The sequence below is a fragment of the Dicentrarchus labrax genome, unplaced genomic scaffold (assembly GCF_905237075.1).
Source record: "Dicentrarchus labrax unplaced genomic scaffold, dlabrax2021, whole genome shotgun sequence".
Classification (NCBI taxonomy): domain Eukaryota; kingdom Metazoa; phylum Chordata; class Actinopteri; family Moronidae; genus Dicentrarchus; species Dicentrarchus labrax.
In genome coordinates this window covers 15,268,823-15,293,221 of record NW_026136716.1, presented here as the reverse complement: position 1 = coordinate 15,293,221, position 24,399 = coordinate 15,268,823, and the positions used below count along the sequence as shown (strand labels likewise).

At 42.8% G+C, this 24,399-nt stretch overlaps 1 protein-coding gene across 5 annotated transcripts in view; it reads left to right on the top strand.

The window, feature by feature from the left end:
- The window catches only part of LOC127378444 (steryl-sulfatase), a 60,481-nt gene extending 44,095 nt beyond the window's left edge, over positions 1-16,386 (top strand). For 2 of the 5 annotated variants that reach the window (XR_007888050.1, XM_051427278.1), the window contains 6 exons: positions 3,202-3,358; positions 6,119-6,277; positions 6,550-7,595; positions 14,566-14,721; positions 14,965-15,057; positions 15,403-16,386. Coding sequence is in view for 3 of the 5 variants with exons in the window: in XM_051427278.1 (XP_051283238.1) it covers positions 6,576-7,595; positions 14,566-14,721; positions 14,965-15,057; positions 15,403-15,696 (1,563 nt within the window). In the remaining 2 variants the exon portion in view is untranslated. The remainder of the gene's footprint in view (positions 1-3,201; positions 3,359-6,118; positions 6,278-6,549; positions 7,596-14,565; positions 14,722-14,964; positions 15,058-15,402) is intronic. The other 3 variants (XM_051427279.1, XM_051427280.1, XR_007888051.1) reach the window with 3 other exon arrangements.
- Positions 16,387-24,399: the final 8,013 nt, after the last annotated feature.

Genomic DNA, 24,399 nt, shown 5'->3' with positions numbered 1-24,399 from the left:
AATACTGTCCAAATTGGTCAAGCAGTTGCTGAAATATTGTCCATGTATGTGATTATGCTTATCAGTGGATGACATGCGGCAAAGGGCTACAGCTTGGACTCAATTCCCTACCCCTATCGAAGGCTATAAAAGATGCAAACTCTGTGAACATTTTCAGACCACAATTGATATTTTCTCAACATTGCCTTTAAAGCAACATTAGGTAACTTTTCTACTTTTAGGTAACAGCTTAAAAAACAAACAAAATGCCACTACTTCTGTTATATTCTTATCTTTTACATAATTTATTGTTCTTATGCTTAATTTTACTTCTTAATTTTAACTATTACATGTTCTATTGTTCTTAGAATCATGTTCATGCTATTTGATGCGTCTTTTATTTGTTATTCATTTGATTGTGGTTTTATCACACAGTATTGCACAAATTTTTCTTTGCCTGCCTTTTATTTATTCTCGTCTCTTCACTCTGAGCACTTTGACCTTGACTTTCTGTTTGAAAATGAAATGAAATGAAATTAAAAATTATATTATTATTGAATTCCCCCCCTACCCAAATACCTGTACTAGCTGACTCCTTTTAGAAAAGCAGCATTTTAATTTTCTAGACATTTGAGTTAACTAAAAGAATAGAAGAGGTTCTGACCTGACTTGAAACAAACGGTATGGCAGCTGCAACATGGCCTCATTTATTTATTCAATCAGAAGCCCAAGGATAGTAACACAGAGCAGCCTGACTCCTTTAACTTTGTTCAAGTACCACTAGAGGTGAAACATATGATGCTTCAGCATTGAGTTGTGATTTAATTATTCCCCCTGATAAAGGAGCTGGTAGTTATTCAGTGGAAAGCCTGTGGCAGTAAAGCTGAGCTGTGAGCAAGAGCGCATGTGTGGGAGACGCTCTCAGCCCAGAGTCCATGAAATTCATGGATAAAAGAAATGAAGAAGTCCAATTTCAGATATCAGACTCATTATCCAGAGCAAAGTTATAATTAAGAGGCACTTTCCGAAAAACGCTGGAGGGAACATTATCTGAGTCACATCCAGTGTGAGGAGTGGGCTGTGTGTTTCTGTGTTTGCCTGGAAACAGTGGGGGCAATTATACTTCTCAGGGCTCAGGCCAGCTGATAAAGTCCTAAAGGCTTTTTTACAGGGAGATTGAGGAGAAAGCAACCCTCTCCTCCACCTCCTCCCTCTATACCCTCACATAAGTGCTGTTGGAAAGACATCACAAGGTCATACAGATAAAATAAATCTGTTAAAAGATCAAATAGTTCCTGTAGATTGAAAAAAGAAAAAAAAAAAAACGAAATGCAGAGCCGAGGCAATAGAAGGGAGAAATCAAAGTGAAATTGAAAGTGGAGTGGAGAGGCTGAGGGTGCGATGGAAAGATAGCATGTGGGTGTGAGGACAAAAAAAAAAAAACAGAAACAGACTGGATGTGACAGATGATAGGGAAGAGGTGATGGCTTGCTGAAAGGCCATTAGGACAATCACATCAACACATTGTAAACATGTACTTGTTATATCACTGCAGATCTGCATAGCAGAGTGTGAGGAGACGAGGATTACTCACCTCATTGAAGCATGATTCATCATAATGTCAGCTCAGTATTAGAGGCATTTCATTGCAAAGCCCAGATCCTGTGAGACTAATTAAAGATTTGTTACTGACAGACAACAGGGAGAGTTGCTTTCCTGCACAAATGCACAACAAGCCGCCTTGATTGAATTACATCTGAGCACAGATTGAGTTCAGGCTAAAGTGACAGCACAGTTTCAGGCCTGTGTGAGGACATTAACATTCTGAGGCAGCAGAAGAGCACAATTGCATCGATCAGAGGAATGAGCAGTAGCCTGTCGTCTTGAACATTTCTGAAATCTTACTATGTCTTCTCAGGAAAATGGAGGACGAACTATGCAACACTGTAAAAAAGGATTTTTGAGGGTGGTAAATATAAACCATGCAAATTGTCTAAAATTTACCTGATTATTCTAGTTATCAAAGAATCTATAAAATAATGGGTAAATTATACCTGCACTACCCATTTTTTAACAGTAACATCTTTTATATGTTGCTGTGTACAATATCGCGAATGCATAGGACAATTTAAGAATTGTTGAGTTGTTTTACAAGATTGTAGTCGGAGTGTTTCTGTGTTACGTGCCATGCATGCTTGAACCGAAAGTTTGAATCGGCGACAGCGCCCGTCGTTCACTGTCGGGACAAAACGCTGTATAGGGACTTCATTCTAACAGTCGGTAAGTAGGGTTTGCGGTGAAATTTGTTCACGTTGTGTATTTTACAATATTAGCAATCATACCGTTGTGTGTGTTTGCTGTGCAGAGCCTCCACAGTGTGTTGATGGAGAGCAGTGTAGGCCTACTTTCCGCGCATCTTGTTAACATTAATTTCTCTTTAGTCATCCGCTAAATATATTTTCTAAATATATATTTTCACTCTCAAGTGGCGACAATTAAGTCGTTAAATTAGTACCTCCCATTTGACTGACTCCTTAGTGGTTTTTAGGGTAGTCCGCCAACGGGAGTTTGAATTGGCGACAGACAAAAGATCGGGCGGGATTTGCAATTTATTTTGGGGTTTTGGGTTTGGGTGGATGGATAAAAATTGGGCTGGTTTCGGATCAGTTCGGCGGGTTTTTGTTGCCGAAACACGGGCACTTCAGCTCCTTCTCCGACTCTCTGTTTAGCAGGCAGCAGTCTCACTCACTCATTCACTCACACACACATCCACTACAGCTCTGACGTGCCCACACGCGCCTATACAGTTGACACACAGTTGACGCATCTGGACACACTAATGTCAAGAGTTGATGTCACTGTTCACTGGATTTTTATTTTTGCTAGGTCAGTTTATTATCATTATATCATTATATTTATTATTATAGCGCACTCCCGATTCACATATAGCGGTAAAAAAAATGTGATAGTATGAAAACATTACATTTGAATGGACTCTTATTTTGCCATACATTAAATAGCTGTCAGCGTGTGTGTGCTTGTGTCTATTAAGGAGAGCGTTTTCCAAAGTCTTTTATTTTGAAGGGACTCTTATTTTGAAAGACTTCTGAGATTTTAATTAGAAACATTTTTCTGATTTATTTACTATTTTTGAATTTTGCTATGTAAATGCCTGATTATTTTCTTGTGTAATATTTTCTTGTTATTCTTTTTTATTTGTAGGTCGATTCACTCTCTGTGTGTGGGCATTACATTCTTCAAGACTGACCCGTATACCAGTTCCCACACCAGTTCTGGGACTACCTGATCTCCCCCAGTGTATCCTGTTCAACAATTTCTGTTGTGTGTTGGACAGGACACATCTTTCTGCAGCTTTCAGGTATGCAGTGCTAAGGGAGTGATAAGTTAATGAAAATGAACTGGCTGTGCAAAGTATGTAACTTCACCACCTCAAAACGATCAGACCTATTGAAGCACAGCAGATTACAACATGGGCATTTTGGTCGAAACCAGTCCATACCCTGTCTCCATTCTGATTGTCCTTGCACCTTTAGGACATGGGGTGCGTTACGGACACATCTGTCTAGGTATCACTCACAGGCAACCAAGCCAGGCCACATCCTTGCCTTCAGGTGCCTAGTCTGTAATTCATGCTTTTTTGACAGTGAAAGACAATATTTTGAGCACATTGGTAGCCATCTCAAGAGATTTGAAACTGTGCCTTGTGTTTTTAAAGATTGTGATTATAAGACAAATATATACACAACGTTCCACAGTCATAAGAGCAGGAAACACAACCCACATTTAGTGGAAGATTTTAAGACCTCTGTTTTTCATCAATACCAAATGCAAACAGATGAAGAAAGCAACTTTGTTGAAGAGGTATACCACTGTGACTCTGTCCTTGGGGAGGATGAGGATTTGCACAAAATTATTATTAAGAGACTGGGGTTGCTCCTACTTAAATTGGAATGCATTTTCAGTGTCTCCAATACATGCATAGATGAACTAATAGAGGAACTTCATTTCCTTACAGCATCTGCATCTGGACCCGTCATTAAAGAAATTGTCTTGAGCACTTTGAGAAAGCATAGCTGTTCTTTTGAAGATTCTGTGATATCAGAACTGGTTAAAGACCTTAGCCAGCTAAACCCTTTCTGTGCTGCTTTAGGAGTGGATGGACCTTTAAGCAGTCAGTACAGGAGAGCGCAATTTATGAAGGAGCATTTCTCGCCGATTGAACCAGCTGAGTACATACTTCATAGTTGTGAGAAAAAGACATATCAGTATGTACCGATTCTCCCATTATTGTCTCAACTTGTGAACAACAGACACATTCAAAACACAATATTACAGAACAAAAGGCCATCTGATGTCTCTTCTGGATACAAATCATTTCATGATGGATCTTTCCTAAAAGAAAAGAGCTTTTTATGTGAAGATGAACTTAAACTCCCACTCATCCTTTACATAGATGACTTTGAAGTCTGCAACCCTCTGGGAACATCCCGCAAGAAGCATAAAGTCACAGCTGTGTACTGGGTGTTTGCAGACATACCTGCCACATTGCGATCTACTCTAACTTCTATTTACTTAGCCATTCTTTGCAAGACAGTTGATGTCACTCAGTATGGATACCAAAAAGTGCTGGAGCCACTGCTCAAAGATTTGAAGTCCTTCGAAGATGACGGTATTTTTGTACCAAGTCTGGGCAAAGTGCTCGAGGGGACTGTACTTGCTGTAGTCGCTGACAATCTTGGTGCTTCGTGGGTTTGCTGAAAGCTTTTTGGCTTCACATTTCTGTCGCTTTTGCATTGGAGAACGGTCACAGATCCAAGAGCATGAAGCAGGAAAAGGACTGTTTCCTGTACGGACCAAGTCCAACCATTCACGTTAAAGCAGCATTATCTGATCCCACTGAAGGTCATCATTGGTAAATGGTAAATGGACCTGTACTTGTATAGCGCCTTTCTAGTCTTCCAACCACTCAAAGCGCTTTTACACTATGTGCCACATTCACCCTTTCACTCAGTCCATTGAACAGAAACTAACATTCATACATATTCGCACGCTTTTGGGGTTCAGTATCTTGCTCATGTGGCACCAGGGGCTGGGGATCGAACCCACAACCTTCCGATTTAGGAACGACCCGCTCTGCCTCTGAGCCACAGCCGCCCCATCATTGTGGTGTAAAAAGACAGTGTCCCATCTCTGACAGACTGAGCTACTTTCATGCTACATCAGGTTATCCCCCTGATGCTTTGCATGATTTACTTGAAGGGATTGTACCTGTAGAGATATCATTCTGTCTTGGTGTGTTTATCAAGAAGAAATACTTCTCTCTTCAGGAGCTCAATCATTCCATCCATCACTTTCCTTACAAGTGGAATGACAAAAAAAAACAGCCCACAAGCTATTGCCCCAACTTTTGCATCACGAAAGAGTGTAGGAGACAACGCACACAAAAACTGGTGCTTGTTGAGGTTGCTAACATTTATGATTGGTGACAAAGTACCAGAAGATGACCCAGCTTGGGAGGTTTTGATGACCCTGAAAGATATTGTTGAGATTGTCATGGCTCCTGCACACACTGATGAGACACTAGGATACATGGAAAGTAAGATCAGTGAACACCGTTACAGGTATTCAGAAGTGTTCCCAGAGGAGAAATTGAAACCGAAACACCACTTTGTTGAACATTATCCATGGCTTACAACAGTTTTTGGGCCACTTGTGAATTTCTGGACCATGCGTTTCGAAGCCAAACACAAATTCTTTAAAAAGATTGTGAGGCAGACTGGGTGTTTCAGAAACATTCTCATGACAGTGGCAAGAAAAACCAGGCAATGATTGCATATCATACCCATGATTGCAATAATCAAAGGCCAACACCGTCTGTGTCCCAGATGACTCAAGTGCCTGTCGGTGTTCTAAAAGACAACATTAAAGAGTCATTTGCAGTGAAGTTCCCAGAGGCAGAGGTTGTGAACATGACCAACAAGGCAACCATTCTTGGTACAGCCTATAATGTTGGAATGCTGGTGCCCTTTGGATCGACCGGAGGCTTGCCTGACTTTGGGGAAATACTACAGATAATCATTGTGAATGAAACCCCTATCTTTGTTCTTAAATTGCTTAGTGGGTGGTACTGTGAACATCTAAGGAGCTTCAAAGTAGAGCCAACCGGAAAGACTGAAGTCCTTCAGCATTCCGAATTGAAAGATACATACCCCTTGGCTGCATATAATACAGCAGATGGTCGGATGGTGTCCCTGAAACACTTAATTTGCACATCACAGTAAGTATACTTAAGTTGAGTAACTGAGTCTGTTATCATATCAATTGTGTGTGCACAAGCAAGTACAGTTATTGGGGGATCTCCTCTTCGTCTCCTCTCCGATCTCTCCTCTTCCTCTTCTCCTCCTCTCCTCTTCTTGTCTCCTCTCCTCTTCCTCTTTCCCTCCTCTTTGGTGGAAGAAAACTGAAGTAAACATATGCACTCAAACTTAAAAACTATTAAGAAACAAACAACAAACAATCTCAATTTCTTTTCTTTCTTTGTCCCTGCAGCTGAGGACAACACACCCCAAACAGCAATGGCGGCCCAGTTACGAGTCATACTAGAAGAACACGATATACGAAAGTTGACACTTCCAACAGCAATCCCTAATACAGTGGAAGATCTTTTAATAGTTGTTGAAACTTTCCAGTTAGATGGGGAATTTGGACTATTATCAGAAGACAGCGATTTTGGGAACCAATTTTTCAGTGTCACCTCAACTGCTGACCTGCACGACAAGGCCACTGTGAAATTGATCAGAAAAGAGCCTGTGATCACCCTTGACCTACACCCAATAGATGAATCTGGATTGTCCTCTACAGTGAGTTCAGTGGATTCTGTGAGTAATAGGGAATTGGTGTCCTCTCTTGAATCGTCTAGCTCACAAGACACCATTATTCTCCCTGTCTCATGCCGCTCTGCTCCATGGCCAGTGCCATTTCAAATACCACAGTTTTCCTGTGATGTTGAACTTATCCTTGCAGAGGCAAACAAATCATATCATGCCACAGGAACACACTTTGAAGATGCAAGTGTTAAATCAGCAATAATTCATGACCTTTCAAAAGTCATATTCTCTTACACTGCCTACCCCTCAAGTCAGCAAATAACGTCTGTGGCCGAAGCACTAGTTGAGAAGTTCCCATGCCTTAAGGAGCCGGGCTCCTTTGCAGGGCTATACGGTTGGCAGCAGCGCATCAAATATAAGATGCACAATTACTGTGCCAAGCTAAGATCACGAAAATATGCTTATCCTGAAATAGAAATCAACACATTGAAGAGAAAGCATCCGGCTGGTGCAGCAGCTAAAAATGTGAAAAAACCAAAGAAAGCAGAAGTGAATTATCTCCCTCCACATCCTATTGGACAAGATGAAGACACATTGGAGAAGGAGAGGCTTGAATTAATCGATGAAATGGAAAAGAAGAATAATGCAAAGATAATCACAGAAAAAATGTCTAAAACCTTCTCAAGTCGAAGAGTTGAAGTGGTGACTCTCAGCCCTGCTGTTGCCATCTTTAAAGAAAGGTGGCCTGCATTGTTTAGTGAGACTCAGGTGAGAATGTTTGATAATTTTTGTTTCCACCAAGAAACATTCATTTGTTTACATAAACTCTGAGAACTGGTGTCTGTGTGAAGTTCTCCTATTTCAAATATGTTATGTTGTCTCCTACTATGTTATAATGTTGGGAGTTCATAGCGCCCTCTAGCGGCAGCAGTCCACCTTGTATTTTTTGTTCCTCTGTGATTATTCTTACTTGCTGTGCTTCGGTTTGACTGGTGAGGCTGAGCTGTTGATTACCTGCTGACGGCACGATCACTGTTTAAGTGCTAAAAGAAAAGCATGTGTGGAGTTGCTGATAAAAGGAAATAAACACGTGTCGGAGCTGAGTGTGACACTGTTTCGCCGGTCAAACGCACCCCGTGCGGTGGGATTTAGTTTAATAAAACCGTACAGTAATCAACACTAAGCCAGCCCCGTGACGGAGAAGCGGAGGTTGGACAGTGTCAACAACGGCAAGTCACAGTAGGCTAGCGTGGAAACGAGACCCGTCGGAGCTTCACGGCCGATCGACGGAGCTTCGGACCCGGTCCAGGCCCACAGGAAAGGATTTTGTGTGGTCTGTGACTGTGCTTGAGTGACTTTCATTGTGACTGTTTAGCGCGACGGCATAGGATAAGCCGATCGCTGCAAATTCGCTGTTAGCACGTTAGCTAGCCGCTAAGCTAACGGAAGTGGATCGCCGTCATCTTGGTACAGGTGCGGGGACCGGAAGTGCGTCATCAAAACAAAGAAGAAAGAGAGAGGGACATTAAAAGCATGGCGGACTGTGGAGAATTAAAGAAAAAGCGTTCCTATGCACAGGGGATGTTTAATAGGAAGGCAAATGCCATTGACTTCATCATAGACCTTTTAACTGAACATGACCTCAAACTTGAACTGAGGGCACTCAAGGGCAGCTACGAAGAGGTCTGTAATAGCAGTTTTGATTACATTGCTGCTATGGAAGAAGAGGATGCAAGTGGATTTGAAAAGGATGTAGCTGATGTAAAGAAAAGGCTGCATGATTGCCGCACAAAATATCAGGACACTGAGATGAAGTTAAAAGAGACATTGTGGTCCCGCTGTGCATCAGGTCAATTTGGTGGTCTGATGGTTGGCCTTACAGATGTGTTTGATCAGGCTGAAGCGCTCCAATCGGGGCACATAACCAGTGAACAGTATGATTTGGTGCACACAGCGGTTGAGAACAGGGTCGAAGTACTGGAGGAGTTTGTGCGGGGCTGGGAGCGCTATGTCCCCGAAAAGGAGGTGGATATCATGCGGGCCTTCCTCACAGACTGCAAGGAGAAGAGAAATAAGACTATAGTTGTACTGACTAACTACATGCGCCAAGGCACAAGATCAGTGCATGGCGACCTTGGTGTCCTTGCAAGCGGTGAAGAGAAGGAGGGAGATGTTGACGGCGGAGACGACAGTCAAGGCGGTGTGGATGATGGAGGAATGGCCACCGCTGATAGGCCGAGTGGACCTTCGGATGGTGGTGGGGTCAGTGGCACGGCACGTGATGATGGCGTGCAAAGAGCAGGTGCAGGCCCGGTCGCCAACCCAACCCCTGCTGTGATTGGCTGTGCACTGGATGGTAATGTGGACCGTCTTGATGGGGCACAAGGCACGGGCCCCGCGTCGGGGTCTCCCCAAGCGCCACCACAGAGGCATCCACCACAGTGGTCCATGAACCCAACATTTAACCCCGGCTTCTCTAGCACACCGCAGCAGCAGCGAGGAGCGCACGCTGTGCTAACAAAATGTTTGGGCAGGACGGAGCGTGTCCACCACCTCTCAGGGGTTGATCAGGCCCAGGATTGCGCTTGCACCCCTGAGCCTACCAAAGTTCTTTGGAGACCGGAGAAGCTATTGGAGATGGAAGGGTAACTGGGGGACCCTTCAGGCATTAGCTGAACCCACAGGATCCCCTGAGTGTAGGCTCTTCCACCTGCTGGACAGCATTGCTGATGCAGTAAAATGTGAACTCAGGCTGTCTCATTGCCGTACTGCGGAGGAGGTCTTCCAGGTTTTGGAGGACTGCTATGGGGACATGTCGCAAATAGCGGACAACATAGTCCTAGAGCTACAGGACTTACCAGCTGTGCGCAACAACCAACCAAGGGAGACATTGCAGTTGATCCAAGCAGTGGAAAGGGCGCTGTTGGACCTTATAGACCTGGGTTGTGAGGACGCCATAAAAAACCAGTTGGTGATCCGGTCACTTGAAAGTAAGCTGCCGGACAGTATGAAGGAAAGGTGGCTTTTGTACCGATGCGATGCAACGTCAACCCACGTAACCGGTTCGACAAACTATGGCAGTTCCTGAGAGATCAGAAGACGGTTCTAGTGCAACTGGAGCAGTTACAGATCACCAGACGACCGAACTCTGCCAGAGCGGGTGAGCCAAGCCCCCGTGAAAAGCCAAAGGAAAGACCGGGGGACCGAAGGCAGGAAAGGCGTTCATTTACCAAGGCCACGGCAAGCGGGGCGAGAGAAGAATCATTGCAATATCCTTGCGGTATGTGTGGCGAAGAGGGGCATACTGGACGTCTATACCGCTGTAAGACCTTTAAAAAGGCCAACCCGGCAGAGCGGAGGGCTCAAGTAAAAAAAATAAAAGCCTGCCCCAAATGCCTGGATCTCCATGGGAGGGACAGTCCGTGCAATAAAAAATTTCCCCTCCAGATCACCACTTCTTCCTGTGCCTCAAATCACCCGCCAAAAAGGGCACTGCTAGGGCGGAGACCAAGGGGGGAAAATAGGAGAGAACCCTGTGGCCCGACCGAAGAACAAGAGGCTTTGTTCGCTAGTCTAGGTCTGACTCTGGAGCAGCTGGAGGCTGTTCGGAAGGCCTGCACAAATAAGGTGTGGTGGATGAGAGTGGACCGAAAGAACATCCGGTCCTCATGATGTTGGTGGAGGTCACGACCAAGAGAGGAGACTGGGTCGGAGCCCTAATCGATCTAGCCTCTGATACCAACTATATCACTCACCAAGCAGCAGAGAGGCTTGGATTGTCAGGTGAGCCAATCACACTGGTCGTATTCGGTGTAGGTGGTATGGAGGCGAGGGTGGAGACAAAGAGGTACTGTGTGAGCATAAAAGTAGCCACGAAAAAGGGGACATGGCGGCTCCATGAGATGCTCTGCTATGGACTAGAGGAGATCGCCAGAGTGGACCATGCAGTGGACTCGGAGCGCCTGGAGAAATTCTTCCCTGGTGTCGTCAAACCAGGGGAGCTGGCCCGCCCGGAGAAAGTAGAATTACTTATCAGTACCCGGGAAGGTCGTCTTGCCCCCCAGCGGATGATGAGGTGCGTTGATCTGGTGTTGTGGGATGGTCCACTTGGAAAGACCGTCAGTGGCGTGCACCCGGACCTTTTTGAGGACATCAAGGTGACTGCGCGCCACTCATCGACCCACTTTGCATGCTCCATGAGAGCGCAGTCCAGGAGAGTCGAGGTTCACCATAACTACAGCCCAGTGTTAAAGAGCAGCGTGGAAGTTGGAACCACAGCTGCGTGCAATGCTGAGATCGTCAAGTGGCTGCAGTGGGACAGCATTGGGGCCGCCTGTAACCCTATGTGTGGTGGTTGTCGTTGTGGAAAGTGTGCCCCTGGGGGGAAGGAGATGTCACTCTCTGACGAGCGAGAGTTGGAGATCATCAGGGGTGGTCTGACCTTCAGGTTAAGTGACAACCACAGCGACAAGCCTCACTGGGACGCCAGGTACCCCTGGAAAGAGAACCCTGCTACCCTTCCAAACAACCGCGAAGCTGTCAAGGCGGCGTTTCTGAAATCGGAGAAGCGCCTCGAGAGGGATCCGAAGTGGAAGGAGGCTTACGCGAGGCAGGTGCATGACATGGTAGCCAGGGGGGCCGCAATCAAGCTTTCCAGGGCTGCGATTGACAGTTGGAACGGAGCTGTGTGGTGGGTGAACCACCTGACAGCACCCAACCCACACTCTGTCTCCACTCCGGTGAGACTAGTCTGGGACAGCAGTCGGGAATTCAGGGGTGTTAGCCTGAATGGCATCCTGCTGAAGGGCCCAGACGTCTTGAACCCCATCCGCACGGTCCTCCTCCGTTTCCGGGAGGGGGAGCATGCAGCGGTTGGAGATGTGTCCAAGATGTACAACTCGGTGTGGTTGGAGGATCAGGAGGTGCATGTCCATCGCTTCCTGTGGAGGGACTCTCCGGCGGATGACATCGGGGACTAGGCCGTGGGACGGATAAACATGGGCGATAAGCCGGCTGGTTGTATTTCCCAGGTGGCCATGAGGGAGACCGCCCATCTGCCCCAGTTCGCCGACAAAGTGGAAGAAAGACATGTCATCGTGGACAACGCCTACGTGGATGACATTCTGGTGTCCCACAATGACCCCCAAAGACTGAGCGAGATCCTTCAAGGGGTTGAGGCCATTCTTGCAACCAGGGGGTTTCACCTTAAGCCGTGGGTGCGGTCTGGCCAAAGTGGGAGGCAAGGCGGTGTTCCCACCAAAACTGAGACTATCGTGCTGCCCAACCAGTTATGCGACGAGGACAACAAGGCCCTGGGGGTGGGTTACCACGTGGGGGAGGACAATCTTTTCCTCATGGTGGCCGTCAATTTCTCCACAAGGAAGAAAAAAAAAATGCGGTTCACCTGTTAAATCTGTAGAAGCTTTACTTAGTAATTGACTAGTGTAAAATCTTTGTTTCTGGGTTGCCTTATTTTAAATTTGGGGGAAAAAAGGGGGGGAGGTATGTGGGGGGAAAAAATAAAAAACAAACACCTGTAGATTTATTTTATGTTAGACACACTAGGTTTTAGAGGGTGTGTTACTTTGTATTTTTGTTTATTGATGATGGGTCAGAGTTTTGTTTAATTTGATTTTGAAGTAGTCAGTGGCTATCCTCATTTTAGAGACCTCTTAAGTTATATTTGTTTCATTGAGTTAAGAAAAAGGACCACTTTGTCGACAGCCATAGACTGGGTTGGAAGACCAGGAGAAAAGGCCTCACCACCCGTGGAGAAAAAAAAAAGGGGGGGGGAAAAAAAAGGGGGGGGCGAAAGGGACCTAGTCACAGAGTCCCCTGAGCAGCTTGATGTGACCCTGTGGCAAAGTCCCGGTTCCGGGGGGGACAGAGGTTGTGGTAAGCTCAAAGGAAAGCTCGCCATTATTACAAGGGCCCAGGCAAAGAAGTTGTCTGTTGGTCCTACGGTGTGATGCTGATCACGGAGGGATGATCACGTGGCCTCCTACGGCCGATAACAGGGGATCCCGCCGGTGCTACATGGTCTTCCATAACATCTGGTGCATAAAAGAAGTTTTGGGGTCGGCTCTTGTAAGACAGATGGACTTTCGGGTCAGGGGGGGGACTTAGAAAAACGGGGGGGCAGAAGGGGCCCGGAAAGGGGCAAGGTTGCTGAGCCAGGTGGCCGGGCTTTATGACCCCATCTCTTCTGTACGCACCGGGCCAGCAGCTCCTTTTGAGTAACAAGCAGTTTGGGAAAAAAGGGTTGGAGGGGCAAAAGAAAAGGTCTGGGCGGTTTTTTTGGCCTCGACGATCCATGCAGATTTGGTTGAAGACCTATAAAAAAAAGGTTTTTTCAAAATAATAAGCAATTAATTCCCCTAAAAGGTATTCCCCCAGAATTGTTTCGAAAAAAGGGATGCAGACCTCCTGATCTCTACAGCTTCCTGGCAGGTATTGACAAGAAGGGGGAGAGGGTTTGGCTGGGACTGACTGGGTATTGGAGTTCAGTCCGGCGGACTCACCACATCGGAATGGGGCGGCGGAGGCAGCTGTCCGCGTGTTGAAGAGGTCGTTGTGCAGTGTTGGTGAGGAGGGTGACTTGACCACCCTGGAGTTTCAAACCCTCCTCTACCTGGCTGCCAACCTTTTCAACGAGAGGCTGATCGGTGCCAGAGCTCAGGTCCAGGAGGAGACTGTGGACGTTGTAACACCAAACTCGTTGCTGTTGGGTCGGGCGGGGTCCAGAGGTGACACCCAGGGTTTTGAATTCCCTACCTACCCGTTCAGTCGTCTGTGAGCAGTCCAGGTGGAGGTCGACAAGTTTTGGAGACGTTGGAGCCAGTTGGCAGGGCCTCACCTGTTCATCCGGCAAAAGTGGCATGCCCCAGCCCGGAATGTCTCGGTTGGAGACCTGGTATGGGTTGCAGACCAAAACGCCCTCCGGAGACGATTCAGGCTGGGTCGTGTCGTGGAGGCATGTCCAGATGATAAAGGTGTTGTCCGGGACGTCAAGGTGAGGATTTGTCATAGTCTTCCCATCAGCCTGTCCCAAGCCAGGAAGGACAAGGAGCCGTGTCTTTCCACTATACTACACAGAGACGTCAGAAGACTGGTGGTGTTGCTACCAGTAGAGGAGCAGGAGGAGGCTTAACTTACTCCCCTAAGTACTTGACACTGTGGACATTTGAATGCAGGACTCAGACCAAAGCTGTGTCACTGAACAGATATGTTGTTTCTTTATTTCATCACTTTAGAAGTTGCACATATTCTGTGTATTACATTGTCGTATTAATGATATTGTGTTATTGTGGCCTACTTGGTCAATGACAAGTAGCCCAAGTGGGAGGTGTGTGAAGTTCTCCTATTTCAAATATGTTATTTTGTCTCCTACTATGTTATAATGTTGGGAGTTCATAGCGCCCTCTAGCGGCAGCAGTCCACCTTGTATTTTTTGTTCCTCTGTGATTATTCTTACTTGCTGTGCTTCGGTTTGACTGGTGAGGCTGAGCTGTTGATTACCTGCTGACGGCACGATCACTGTTTAAGTGCTAAAAGAAAAGCATGTGTGGAGTTGCTGATAAAAGGAAATAAACACGTGAAAAAGATATTGAGTGTCGGAGCTGAGTGTGACTCTGTTTCGCCGGTCAAACGCACCCCGTGCGGTGGGATTTAGTTTAATAAAACCGTACAGTGTCTGTCATTGAAAGTTTCCTATACTGTCCCTTTACTCATTCACTAGATCAAAGAAGAGTTCCGTCGTATAACGACAATTTCCTTGGAGGAGACATTCATGCGGAAGCTTGATGAGTACTTACCATGTCTTCTACAGCTGATGCGTGCAAAAGGAGGAGCTGCTGGTTCCAGGATGTGTCCTCTACTGGACACTGTAAATGAGGTATGTTTTTATTTCCCTTATTTCACAAATGTGCAATAAGTAATTTAAATGAATTATTGGAAATTATTTGTAAACTGTTGATTTGATATGCAGGAGCTCCTAACCAACTTACCAATTTACAGTTTAACATAAAACCTGTAAAGAATCTAAAACGGTTTTAATTTTCAATGACTTAAGTCTTAGTGTATATAAATCTCTGACTTCCACTTTAAGTCTTTTCACAAAAATGTTATCTCCCTACAGTCACAGAGCCTTGAGAAAAAAAGGGATGTAGTTCTCTGTTGCCTTACTGAGTATCTTGGGGAAAGACAAGAGGACCTTTTCCAAGATTGCCAGGTTATTAAATGACTGATCTCTCCTCTTCCTCTCCTCTCCTTTCTGATCTCCTTCTCTCCTCTTCTCTCCTCTCCTCTCTGATCTCCTCTTCTCGCCTCTCCTCTCCTCTTCCTCTTCTCCTTTCCACATTGCATCATGGAAAATGTAGATGCACCAATTGTGGAATGTTGAGCCTTTTAATGTCACCTACTTTTATTGAATTGCTGATTGATAAAAAAAAACGGCTTGAGTTGAAATAAATTCCTTTGACAAGATGATAAGACTAAAATGTATTGGAACATCACCTCATATCATATATTTCAATTAAAATGTATTTGTTTTTTGTTTTTTGTTTTTAACATGGAGGACTGTGAGGACTACACAAACCAAACCATTAAGGTCATTGTGATCCATGATGTCATGGCTGAGGAAGATCCAGCAGAAGTGGCCATTGTCTTCGAGGGACACCAAGTGCTGACTGGGTGTGGAAATCGAACCAAGGCATGTGTGCTGCTCATGGGATTGATCTATGCCCTCAATCTTGAGTATCCCAAGACACTGAAAAATACCTTGGAAGTATTCCAGAAACTTTTTCTGGAGCTTGACGGAACAAAGCTTCTTAAGAAGGTCCACAGCCTCAAAAGCAAGCTCATGGAATGAACTGTTTATGTGAAAGTTCTGGCATACCTGACGTTTCTGATCTCCTCCTCTCCTCTCCTGTCCTATTCCTCTTTCTCTCCTCTCCTCTTCCTCTTTCCCTCCCCTCCCCTCCTCTCCTCCTCTTCCTCTTCCTCTCCTCTCCTCCCTGACCACAGCCTCAAAAGCAAGCTCATGGAATGAACTGTTTATATGAAAGTTCTGGCATGTCTGACGTTTCCCCTCTTGTTCTAATGAGGTTTTTTCGTTCATATAATTTCAGGAACTTGCTTCATATACATAGCATTCTGCAGAGCATAGCACTTAGTTTTTGTAGATGGAGACAGTTGGATGGGGTTGTGTCATTTTTTATTTATTTATTTGATTTTATTTGAGCAATCCTAAATACTTCAAACAAGTAAAAAAAACAAATGTTTTGTCTAGTTGTTCAGGAACAACATGTTATTATGAAAAAGGTGTTTGAAATGTTTTGTGATCCTGTTGTGCAGAACGTTGCATATTATTTTAAAACTTTTGAACACTTTTGAAGGTGCTTCAACTCTCCCTTGCTCTACTCTTGTTCCCTGTAGCAATAATTTATCCTCAGGTGGAAATATTTTGTGATACAATTGTTCCTTTGCACAGCAAAGGACAAGCAGTTGTTCTCATGGTCCACATGTTTTTTATGTGGTTGAATAAAAAACATTGACATAATCACTGTCTGACAGTAAGTTTTTGGGTAAATCTTACCTTCCTTGAATAAGTAACAGTTAATTACTCATATTAATACATTTTGAATAGTAATTATTAAGTAAATACCTTAAGAATCAAGGGTTAATATTACCCAATTTTAATGAGTAATTAGTTGTGGAATGTACTGAGAAATATGAGGTACTTAATTTATTTGAGTATTTTATAGCTTTTGAAAAATATGGAGTCAAATCTATCCAAACAAAGTGAGTGCAAATTGTTACCTCAGTTTTATTGGGTAAATTCCATAGGTTGTTTTTTACAGTGAAGGAAGGGAAAATTGGATATCCTTCAGGAGGAAGGAGGAAAAACAGTAATTGTGATTCTTAGAACGGATGCACAGGCGGGGGAGAGAGAGAGAGAGAGAGAGAGAGAGAGAGAGAGAGAGAGAGAGAAACAGTGTTCCGTATCACATTTAGGCCCAGTCGAAACTCAATCGCTTTCTGCGATGGCACAAGTTTACTTGAAAGAAAAGGGCTAAAAGTTTTGGAGTCTTGGTGTAATTGGACAACTTCACATCCAACTACAGGACTGCAGCATCCCAAATCTTAGCTTCGATTTGGACATGTCACAATAAATGAACAATACACAGCCTTTGTTTTTTTTTGTAAGCATCAATGTGAACTACATTTTTTCTTCTCCTGCTTGATAGAAATGCATATTTAGAAACCATAACCCCATCTCCACCTAGTATAACCTATGATTTATATCTAGATACATTATCTAGATAAAGACATCTGATCATAAAACTTTACGTTTGCACCTGCTGCAATAGCCGTTCTTGTCATCCCTTTTCTGCCCACATTATGACGGGATCTCAATATGCAAATCATGTTGGTGGAGCTGGCAGATATGAGCCAGTGGCACAGTATGCAATCATCTAGATAATCTTTTTACAGCGGGAATTTGCTTCATGCGCCCCTGGGATGTGTTGCACAAACTGGTATTTCCTAAGCCTGGTCCTGTAGAGTGGACTTAAGCCTAGTCTAAACTACGTCTGGTGATGCATGTTCATGTGAATGCCCATGCGCCTATGGCGCCTAGCACCTGGTGTTGCTAGGATACATTATTAACAATCTCCCGCTGTCTTGTTAATTTGTAGCTAATCATTTGTAATTTGCGGTAAGGTTAAGGACAATCAAAGAAAAGGCAATTTCACTGAGATAAAGCATTTAATAGGTGTGTTGGCAGCACAAGAAAACATTGACTGCCAAGCAGTACAATTGTGGAAAATAAGAAGAAACAATCAACTTGGAGAGAAATAAGGCCATAGCCTTTGTTCAGAAAATGATTTAAGGAAAAAGTGGAGAGACCTTCCGAGCAAGGCAAAGAAAGACATTTCTTTGACAAAAAGCCATCAAGCTGCCAGAAGTCTTCCCCTGAAAACTTCAATATACATTGATCTATAAACAGATTTTGACTTTACGCATGCTCCTGACCAGGTGTAAGATTTACTTGCGATCTTAGTGAGAAGCCCAGAAGGTACAACCGTATAACTATTAGGTTGGACTTAGGAATTCATAGTAATGAATGGAGCGCTGCCCTTGACACTGTATCCAGTTCTCCCTTAATACGTCCATGGTTGGCATTTGTGCTAGCTCAGCTACTCCCATCAATCTTGTGACCCTGCCTTTACGTATTTTCTTCTGGAAATGGGTTAAGTGATAGGGATCATGACGAATCAGGGAAGTACACTTTGTGACTAATAAGACCCAATCAGGAAGTGAACACCGATGCCTACATCATCGTTTTCAAAGGTCTCCTTTTCCGCCAATTCAGACTAAGACACAACACTGGAGTTTTCAAATTTAAAAAACAGGCAAGGCTGCATTTCCAAAAGTCTCAGGGGGAGTGCCGGGGGAGTGTGGAGGCTAGACATGAATGTAGAAAAAGTCATGCGCTTTACAAAATTTATGAAGAAATTAAAACTAATTTTTATTAGTTTTGATGTAGCCCTAGTCATACACAACATTGCTGTTTATCAAGAGTCTCCTCATATGGACTCCACTTATGTATACAAACTCTGTTGTATTAAAAAGGCTGCGCATGTGTGTACATGAAAGGATGTTCAAGGCTCCACTGTTCCTGTTTAAATAAACGCATTGCTACAATTTGTTGGGGCTGAATGTAGAGAGTTAGGAGGCCTTTCAACTTGTTAGGGGGTTGTTTTTCTTAAGGATGTGGTCAAACTGTACAGATGTTATTTACACCTGACTGAGATCTGATCACAATGCAAACCAGACGACCTTCACTTGCAGTCTGATCACATGTTAGTACCAGATGGAAAAGGAGTCTAACTGGACACCACCTCTAGAAGGTAAAATTAAACAAATAAGGGAAAACATTTTAATACATTGGTACTTTAAGACTCCATACTACTACTACATAACAGGCGTAGAATGTCCCTTCTTTTCCTGATACAATTACAAACATCAAATAAAAACGGTTATGAATTATTGCTACTTGCCAAACCTTGAAGCTAGTTACAACACTGTGTCCTCACACTGTGGGTTTTTCAGACTGATTAAATATTTATCCTTTGTTCCAAAAATAAAGCTGAAAATCCATCTCTGAATTGGGAGGAACAGACACCAGGGCTTTTGTATCATTATTAGCCCCAAAGCACATTCTCATCTTGCCTTTGTTTCATGTCCGTATGACGTTGCATTCTACTACAACACAGTCTCCAGGCTCCCCTTACAAATTTTATCAATATGTAACTCAAGCTAGATATGGGCTTCATATGAGCTCTTTCTGTTTCCACTTCACACCTAGTCTTAAAGAACTACACCCACTATTTGGCATCTTGAAAATCATTAGAGTAACACTGGTATAGAGAGCATAAGGCTGACCTTGAATCTGTGTAAAATCCATTCTTGTGCCCATATCGATCAGAAAAAAGAATCTCAGATCTTTATTTCTTATATTCTATATTGCATTCTCTATTTTGTATTGCACTCTGTATTGTAGCTGGATTGTTGTGCGTCTGTGCCCACACCAGTTAGTAATAAAACTATTAAAATTAAAGGGGCACCACAGCATTTTATCATTGCACTTCCATAAAGTTGTAGGACTCATAAGAGACAGATTTAAAAAGAATGGTCCAAAATCGAAGCAGTAGAGGCTGTGGCATCCTGACATTTAGTCCCTAGTATCAGTAAAGCTCTGAACAGATCTAGAGCCATCTGTAAAAGATGCCTTGCCACTCCAGTTTGAAAAACAGAAATTAACAAATATAATTTAATCATCGGTTATGGCCACATTCTAGATAAGGTGGTAGTTCAATGAAAAAAGTATTTGGAAATAAAATAATTTATTGTAAATTATTACAAAAATTATCACAAGCACAGCAAATCTGAGCGCAAGCAGCTTTTTAAGTCCGAAGGCAGAGTTTTGAGGAAAAGTATTAAAAATCTGCACGAGAAATCAATAAGTCATGTTCTCAAACTAAAAGACCACACTCTTGAATAAAGACAGGGAAATAGCCCCATATTTTCAAAATATGTTAATTTGGGGGCTCCTCAAGACAAATATTGATATAAGTGATTGTTTGCACATTGTAGATCAGCATATATTTCTGCCACTGCTTAAATTCTCCATGCCACCCTCTTGCCACCTCATGAATGTTTGTCTAGATTCACTCCTGGCTCCAAAAACACTGGATCACCTAAATTCAAAATGCCAACAATAGCATCTTTACATTATACTCTCACTCATTGATAATGCCCCACAACTACAGACCCCTGTTTTTTATGTAGGCTTTCTTTTATAAATGTGTAGTCTCTGCTTAACCTGAGTAACCCTGATGACATAAAAATTCCTTTCTCAGACTTGACAAAACTCCTGCAGAACCACAGAAGACATTATACAGCTGTCTCTACAGGAGTGGGACCAGCCCTGACTGCTAAACTCGGCCAGTTGCGCAAAACACCTTAAGTTAGAATTTAAGAGTCCGAGTTAAAATCGGATTGGTTGCACACCCTTAAGTCTTCTTCTCAAGGTGTCCTTAAGATGTTCACTTAAGTTTTTAAGGTTACTTCTTTAAGGTTTTCTTATGTTAGTCTTTCACTTCCTTAAAGTTAGTTAAACCTTTGCACAAAAGACCGTAGCAACCAGCAACCGTAGCAACCGTAGCAAGTTAGGGAAAAAACTTAAGTTACCTCTAACTCCATCTTAATCACAACATGGCAGCATTTTTTTGACGATAAGTGAAGAAAGTTAACGAGTTAGAGTGAAGTTAACCGTTAGGATGAAATGTCTTACAATTTTTGTTGGATTCCTTGCTGTAAATTATCTCTTTTTTGTCCAGGAAAGAGAGGGTGTCATATTTATTTTTACCTCTTGGATTGACATCTTCATCGGACAGAATTTTTCTTGTAATTCCCTCTCACACCTCATTGCTTTCTGTTTGCTGTAATTAGCGGATCAAATGTGTGTTTTCTTCTGACATTTTTTTACTAACTATAGACCAGCAGTATCACAGGCACAAGTGCAAGCAAACAAATGGTCTCTATGGAAACTGTATTTAATGCTTTAAAATGTTTTTCAATATTCTCTTCTAATATTCTTCCTTTCATAAGGAACACTTTAGTAAGTGCATCAGCTAAGGAAAAATTAAGCCTTAATGTCATACTTAAAGGTCCAGTGTATAACAATTAGGAGGATCTATTGGCAAAACTGGAATATAATATTTATAGGTATGTTTTCATTAATGTATAATCACCTGGAAATAATAATTGTTTTGTTTTGTTACCTTAGCTGTTTTTATCTACAGACATTGGGTTGCCTTCCATCATATTTCTACAATAGCCCAGAACAGACTGTAGATAGGGTCTTTTATGTATTTCGTGAGATTCACTCCCAACATAGTTTCTCCTACACACTTCAATTAAATTGTATTTGTATAGCGCCAATTCATAACAGAAGTTATCTCAGGTCACAAAATATAGCAGGTCTAGACCGAAAAATTATTTACAGGGACCCAACAGTTCCCACCATGAGCAAGCACTTGGCGACGGTGGCAGTGAAAAGCTTTTAAGAGGCAGAAACCTCGGACAGACCACCAGGTGGTGGTGGTCGTCTGCCTCGACCAGTTGGGGTGAGAGAGAGAGAGAGAGAGAGAGAGAGAGAGAGAGAGAGAGAGAGAGAGAGAGAATAAGAGAATTAAAATACAGAAGGATATTTTACCATGCACATGTGCAGTGTGCATACATTACAACACTTCATATGCCTCACTACAGCACTCTGGTCTCCAGTGAAACCATAACTAATGTTATTACCAGTTCATTATCATGGCCTCTAGGGAAAATAAATGTTTCATTAGGTGGAAATTTCATCATTATGTTGTCTTTACAGCAGATAAAGGCAAACAACATCACATTACAGTGCAAGTTCTGCCTTCCAGCTGTGCAAATGGTCTACTATCTGAGTTTGTTTTCTGAAAAGTCTTTCTTTGAAAATACACTGTGCTGAGGACCTGATGGAATACATAGAAGTAATCTTATTGATATTTCTTTTCTCTTGTCTTTATTAGCATATTTGGTGTTGAGGTAATCCAAAAGTAATTGAAATGTTATTTTACGTTACGGTGAACAAATCCACGTATTATAATACTTGGACTATATTTTTTGAACATGTAATTACAGCTGCAATAGTTTAGTAAAGTAAACTTTTGTCATATTTTCTGAAATTTTCACTGTATCTTGACAGCAGTACAGAAAAAATCAAGTTCCTTTGGCTCGTTCTAATGCTCCTAATGGCATTTGCAAGAAACCCCTGGGCCTAATGCATGTTACTAACTTCTCTTCTTCTCCAGAGTTATTTTACTTTCTCGTCTCATAGGTTCTCATGGATCCTGGTGGTGCCTGCTGCCATGGTCCTGCTTATTATTACAGCTAATACTGATAATATTACTGTTATTATTATTATTATTATTATTATTAATAATAGTAATAATACTCTTGTTATTCATCAACCCCTATCATTGTGGCTATTATCGTCATTGTCATCGTCATCATCATCATCTTCATTAGTCATTTCTCGTAGTATAATTGTTGCTATGGTTATTGCTGTGCACCTTTGTCTCCATCTTCTCTCTTTAACACCCATCCCCTCTACCCCGCTACCCACCCTCTCTCTCTAACCCCAACTGGTCAAGGCAGACGACCACCCACCTAGAGCCGGGATCTGTCCGAGGTTTCTGCCTCTTAAAAGTGAGTTTTTCCTTGCTGCCAACGCCAAGTGCTTGCTCATGGTGGGAACTGCTGGGTCTCTGTAAATCACTTTATAAGGAGTTCAGTCTAGACCTGCTCTATCTGAAAAGTGTCATGAGATAACTTTTGTTATGAATTGGTGCTATACAAATAAAACTGAAAATGAAACTACTGTCAGGATATAATGAAAGTTTCAGTAAACATGACAAAAAAGTTTCATAAAAGTTACCTACTGCAACTTTAAAGTAACCCTCCCAACCCTGCTTTTAGCAAGCACGTCTGATTAATGAACATGTCTGATTAATGAAGTGAAACAAAATGTAAATAGTGGGATTATGGAGCTAGAATGAATAATGCCACTTTTTTCTTTACTTTTAGGGGAACTGTTCCTTTAACCAAAAGCAATCTTCCAGGATCCTTTGAGACTGTCATATGTCATATGTCATATGTTCAATATTGTTTCTGTATTCATATGTTACGTTTACATGATGTAGGATTTGCCTTACAAATATGCCCCTACACTGATTCAGACAAACATGGTGAGCTCTGAAATCCAATAGTCATTTCAGGGATGAGACATTTATCTCTAAAAATCTCACAGCCTTGTCATTTTGAAGATTGCCTCGCTACAGGTGAGATTTCGACAATTGCACAGTGGCATTATTTGTTTTCTGACAGCATGTAGCTGCTGTTTGAGCAGGCTGAATCTTATTTAAAATAAACCAGGGCACTCAGACATGTTTTGTCTCCAATCTGCTGCTGTTAAATTTCTCCGGTGCGTATCATTTTCATTGGGGATCCTTTTCCCTTGCATTACACATAACACACATAACAACATTTCATGCTTGTATGCTGCAGGGCAGGCAAGTCTCTAAGGAGACAGATGCCATGTCCTGACTAATTTGAACAACATACAAACTGATTATAAACAGGAGGCCGCAAGGCATTCTCTGCTTTCAATTTCAATGCTCAATCGCAGCATGAGAGCACGTAGCGAGTCCCCTCAGAGTGTGTATAGAATGATCAATACCAAGAGAGACATCCACAGACTGACATTAGCCATTGCAGTGTTTTGTTTAGGCCCCTGGTCAAAGTGAAATGTTCTCCTGATAATTTCATTGATCGCAGTTGGCCTGGAAATGCTGAGCAGGGAAGCCTGCATAATGAGCTGCAGCAGTTATTAGAAGTTGCCCTTAACACAAAGAGAATATTACAGATCATGTTCAGCTTCTTAAAATGCATACACTGAGCAGTTCAATATTCAGACTGAGACTGGACATGATGTGTCTGTGTTAATATGTTCATTTCATTCTTTTTAAAGAACTGAATACAGATTTGTTCAGTTTAGATGCATTGGAATATATTTCTCAGTGCTAGAAGAAGAAAGAATAGTCCACTCCAGTGCCTTGAGTGTGAAATCTCATTCCTGATCTTGGAAACAGTAGCTTGACGAAATAATCTTAAATTATGTTCCAATGAATAGCTTTTTCCATTTTTATTTTATCTCCTTAAGTTGTATATTAACCACACTCACAGAACTGGGAAATACAATGTTTTATTCATTCCTTTCCCTCCATTTTTTCTTTAAAGCAGATCTTTTGGATTTGGTAGATCCTTCTCTACCAGCCTGGAGATCTGCAGGAGCTGAGGGTACTGACTGATGCTGTGATGGAGTAAGCAGGAGGAAAATATTTAGGCCACTGCCAGGGTCAGCAAAGAACTGAAAGAAATCAATGGAAATTTAGGGCAACTTAATTCCACTTTG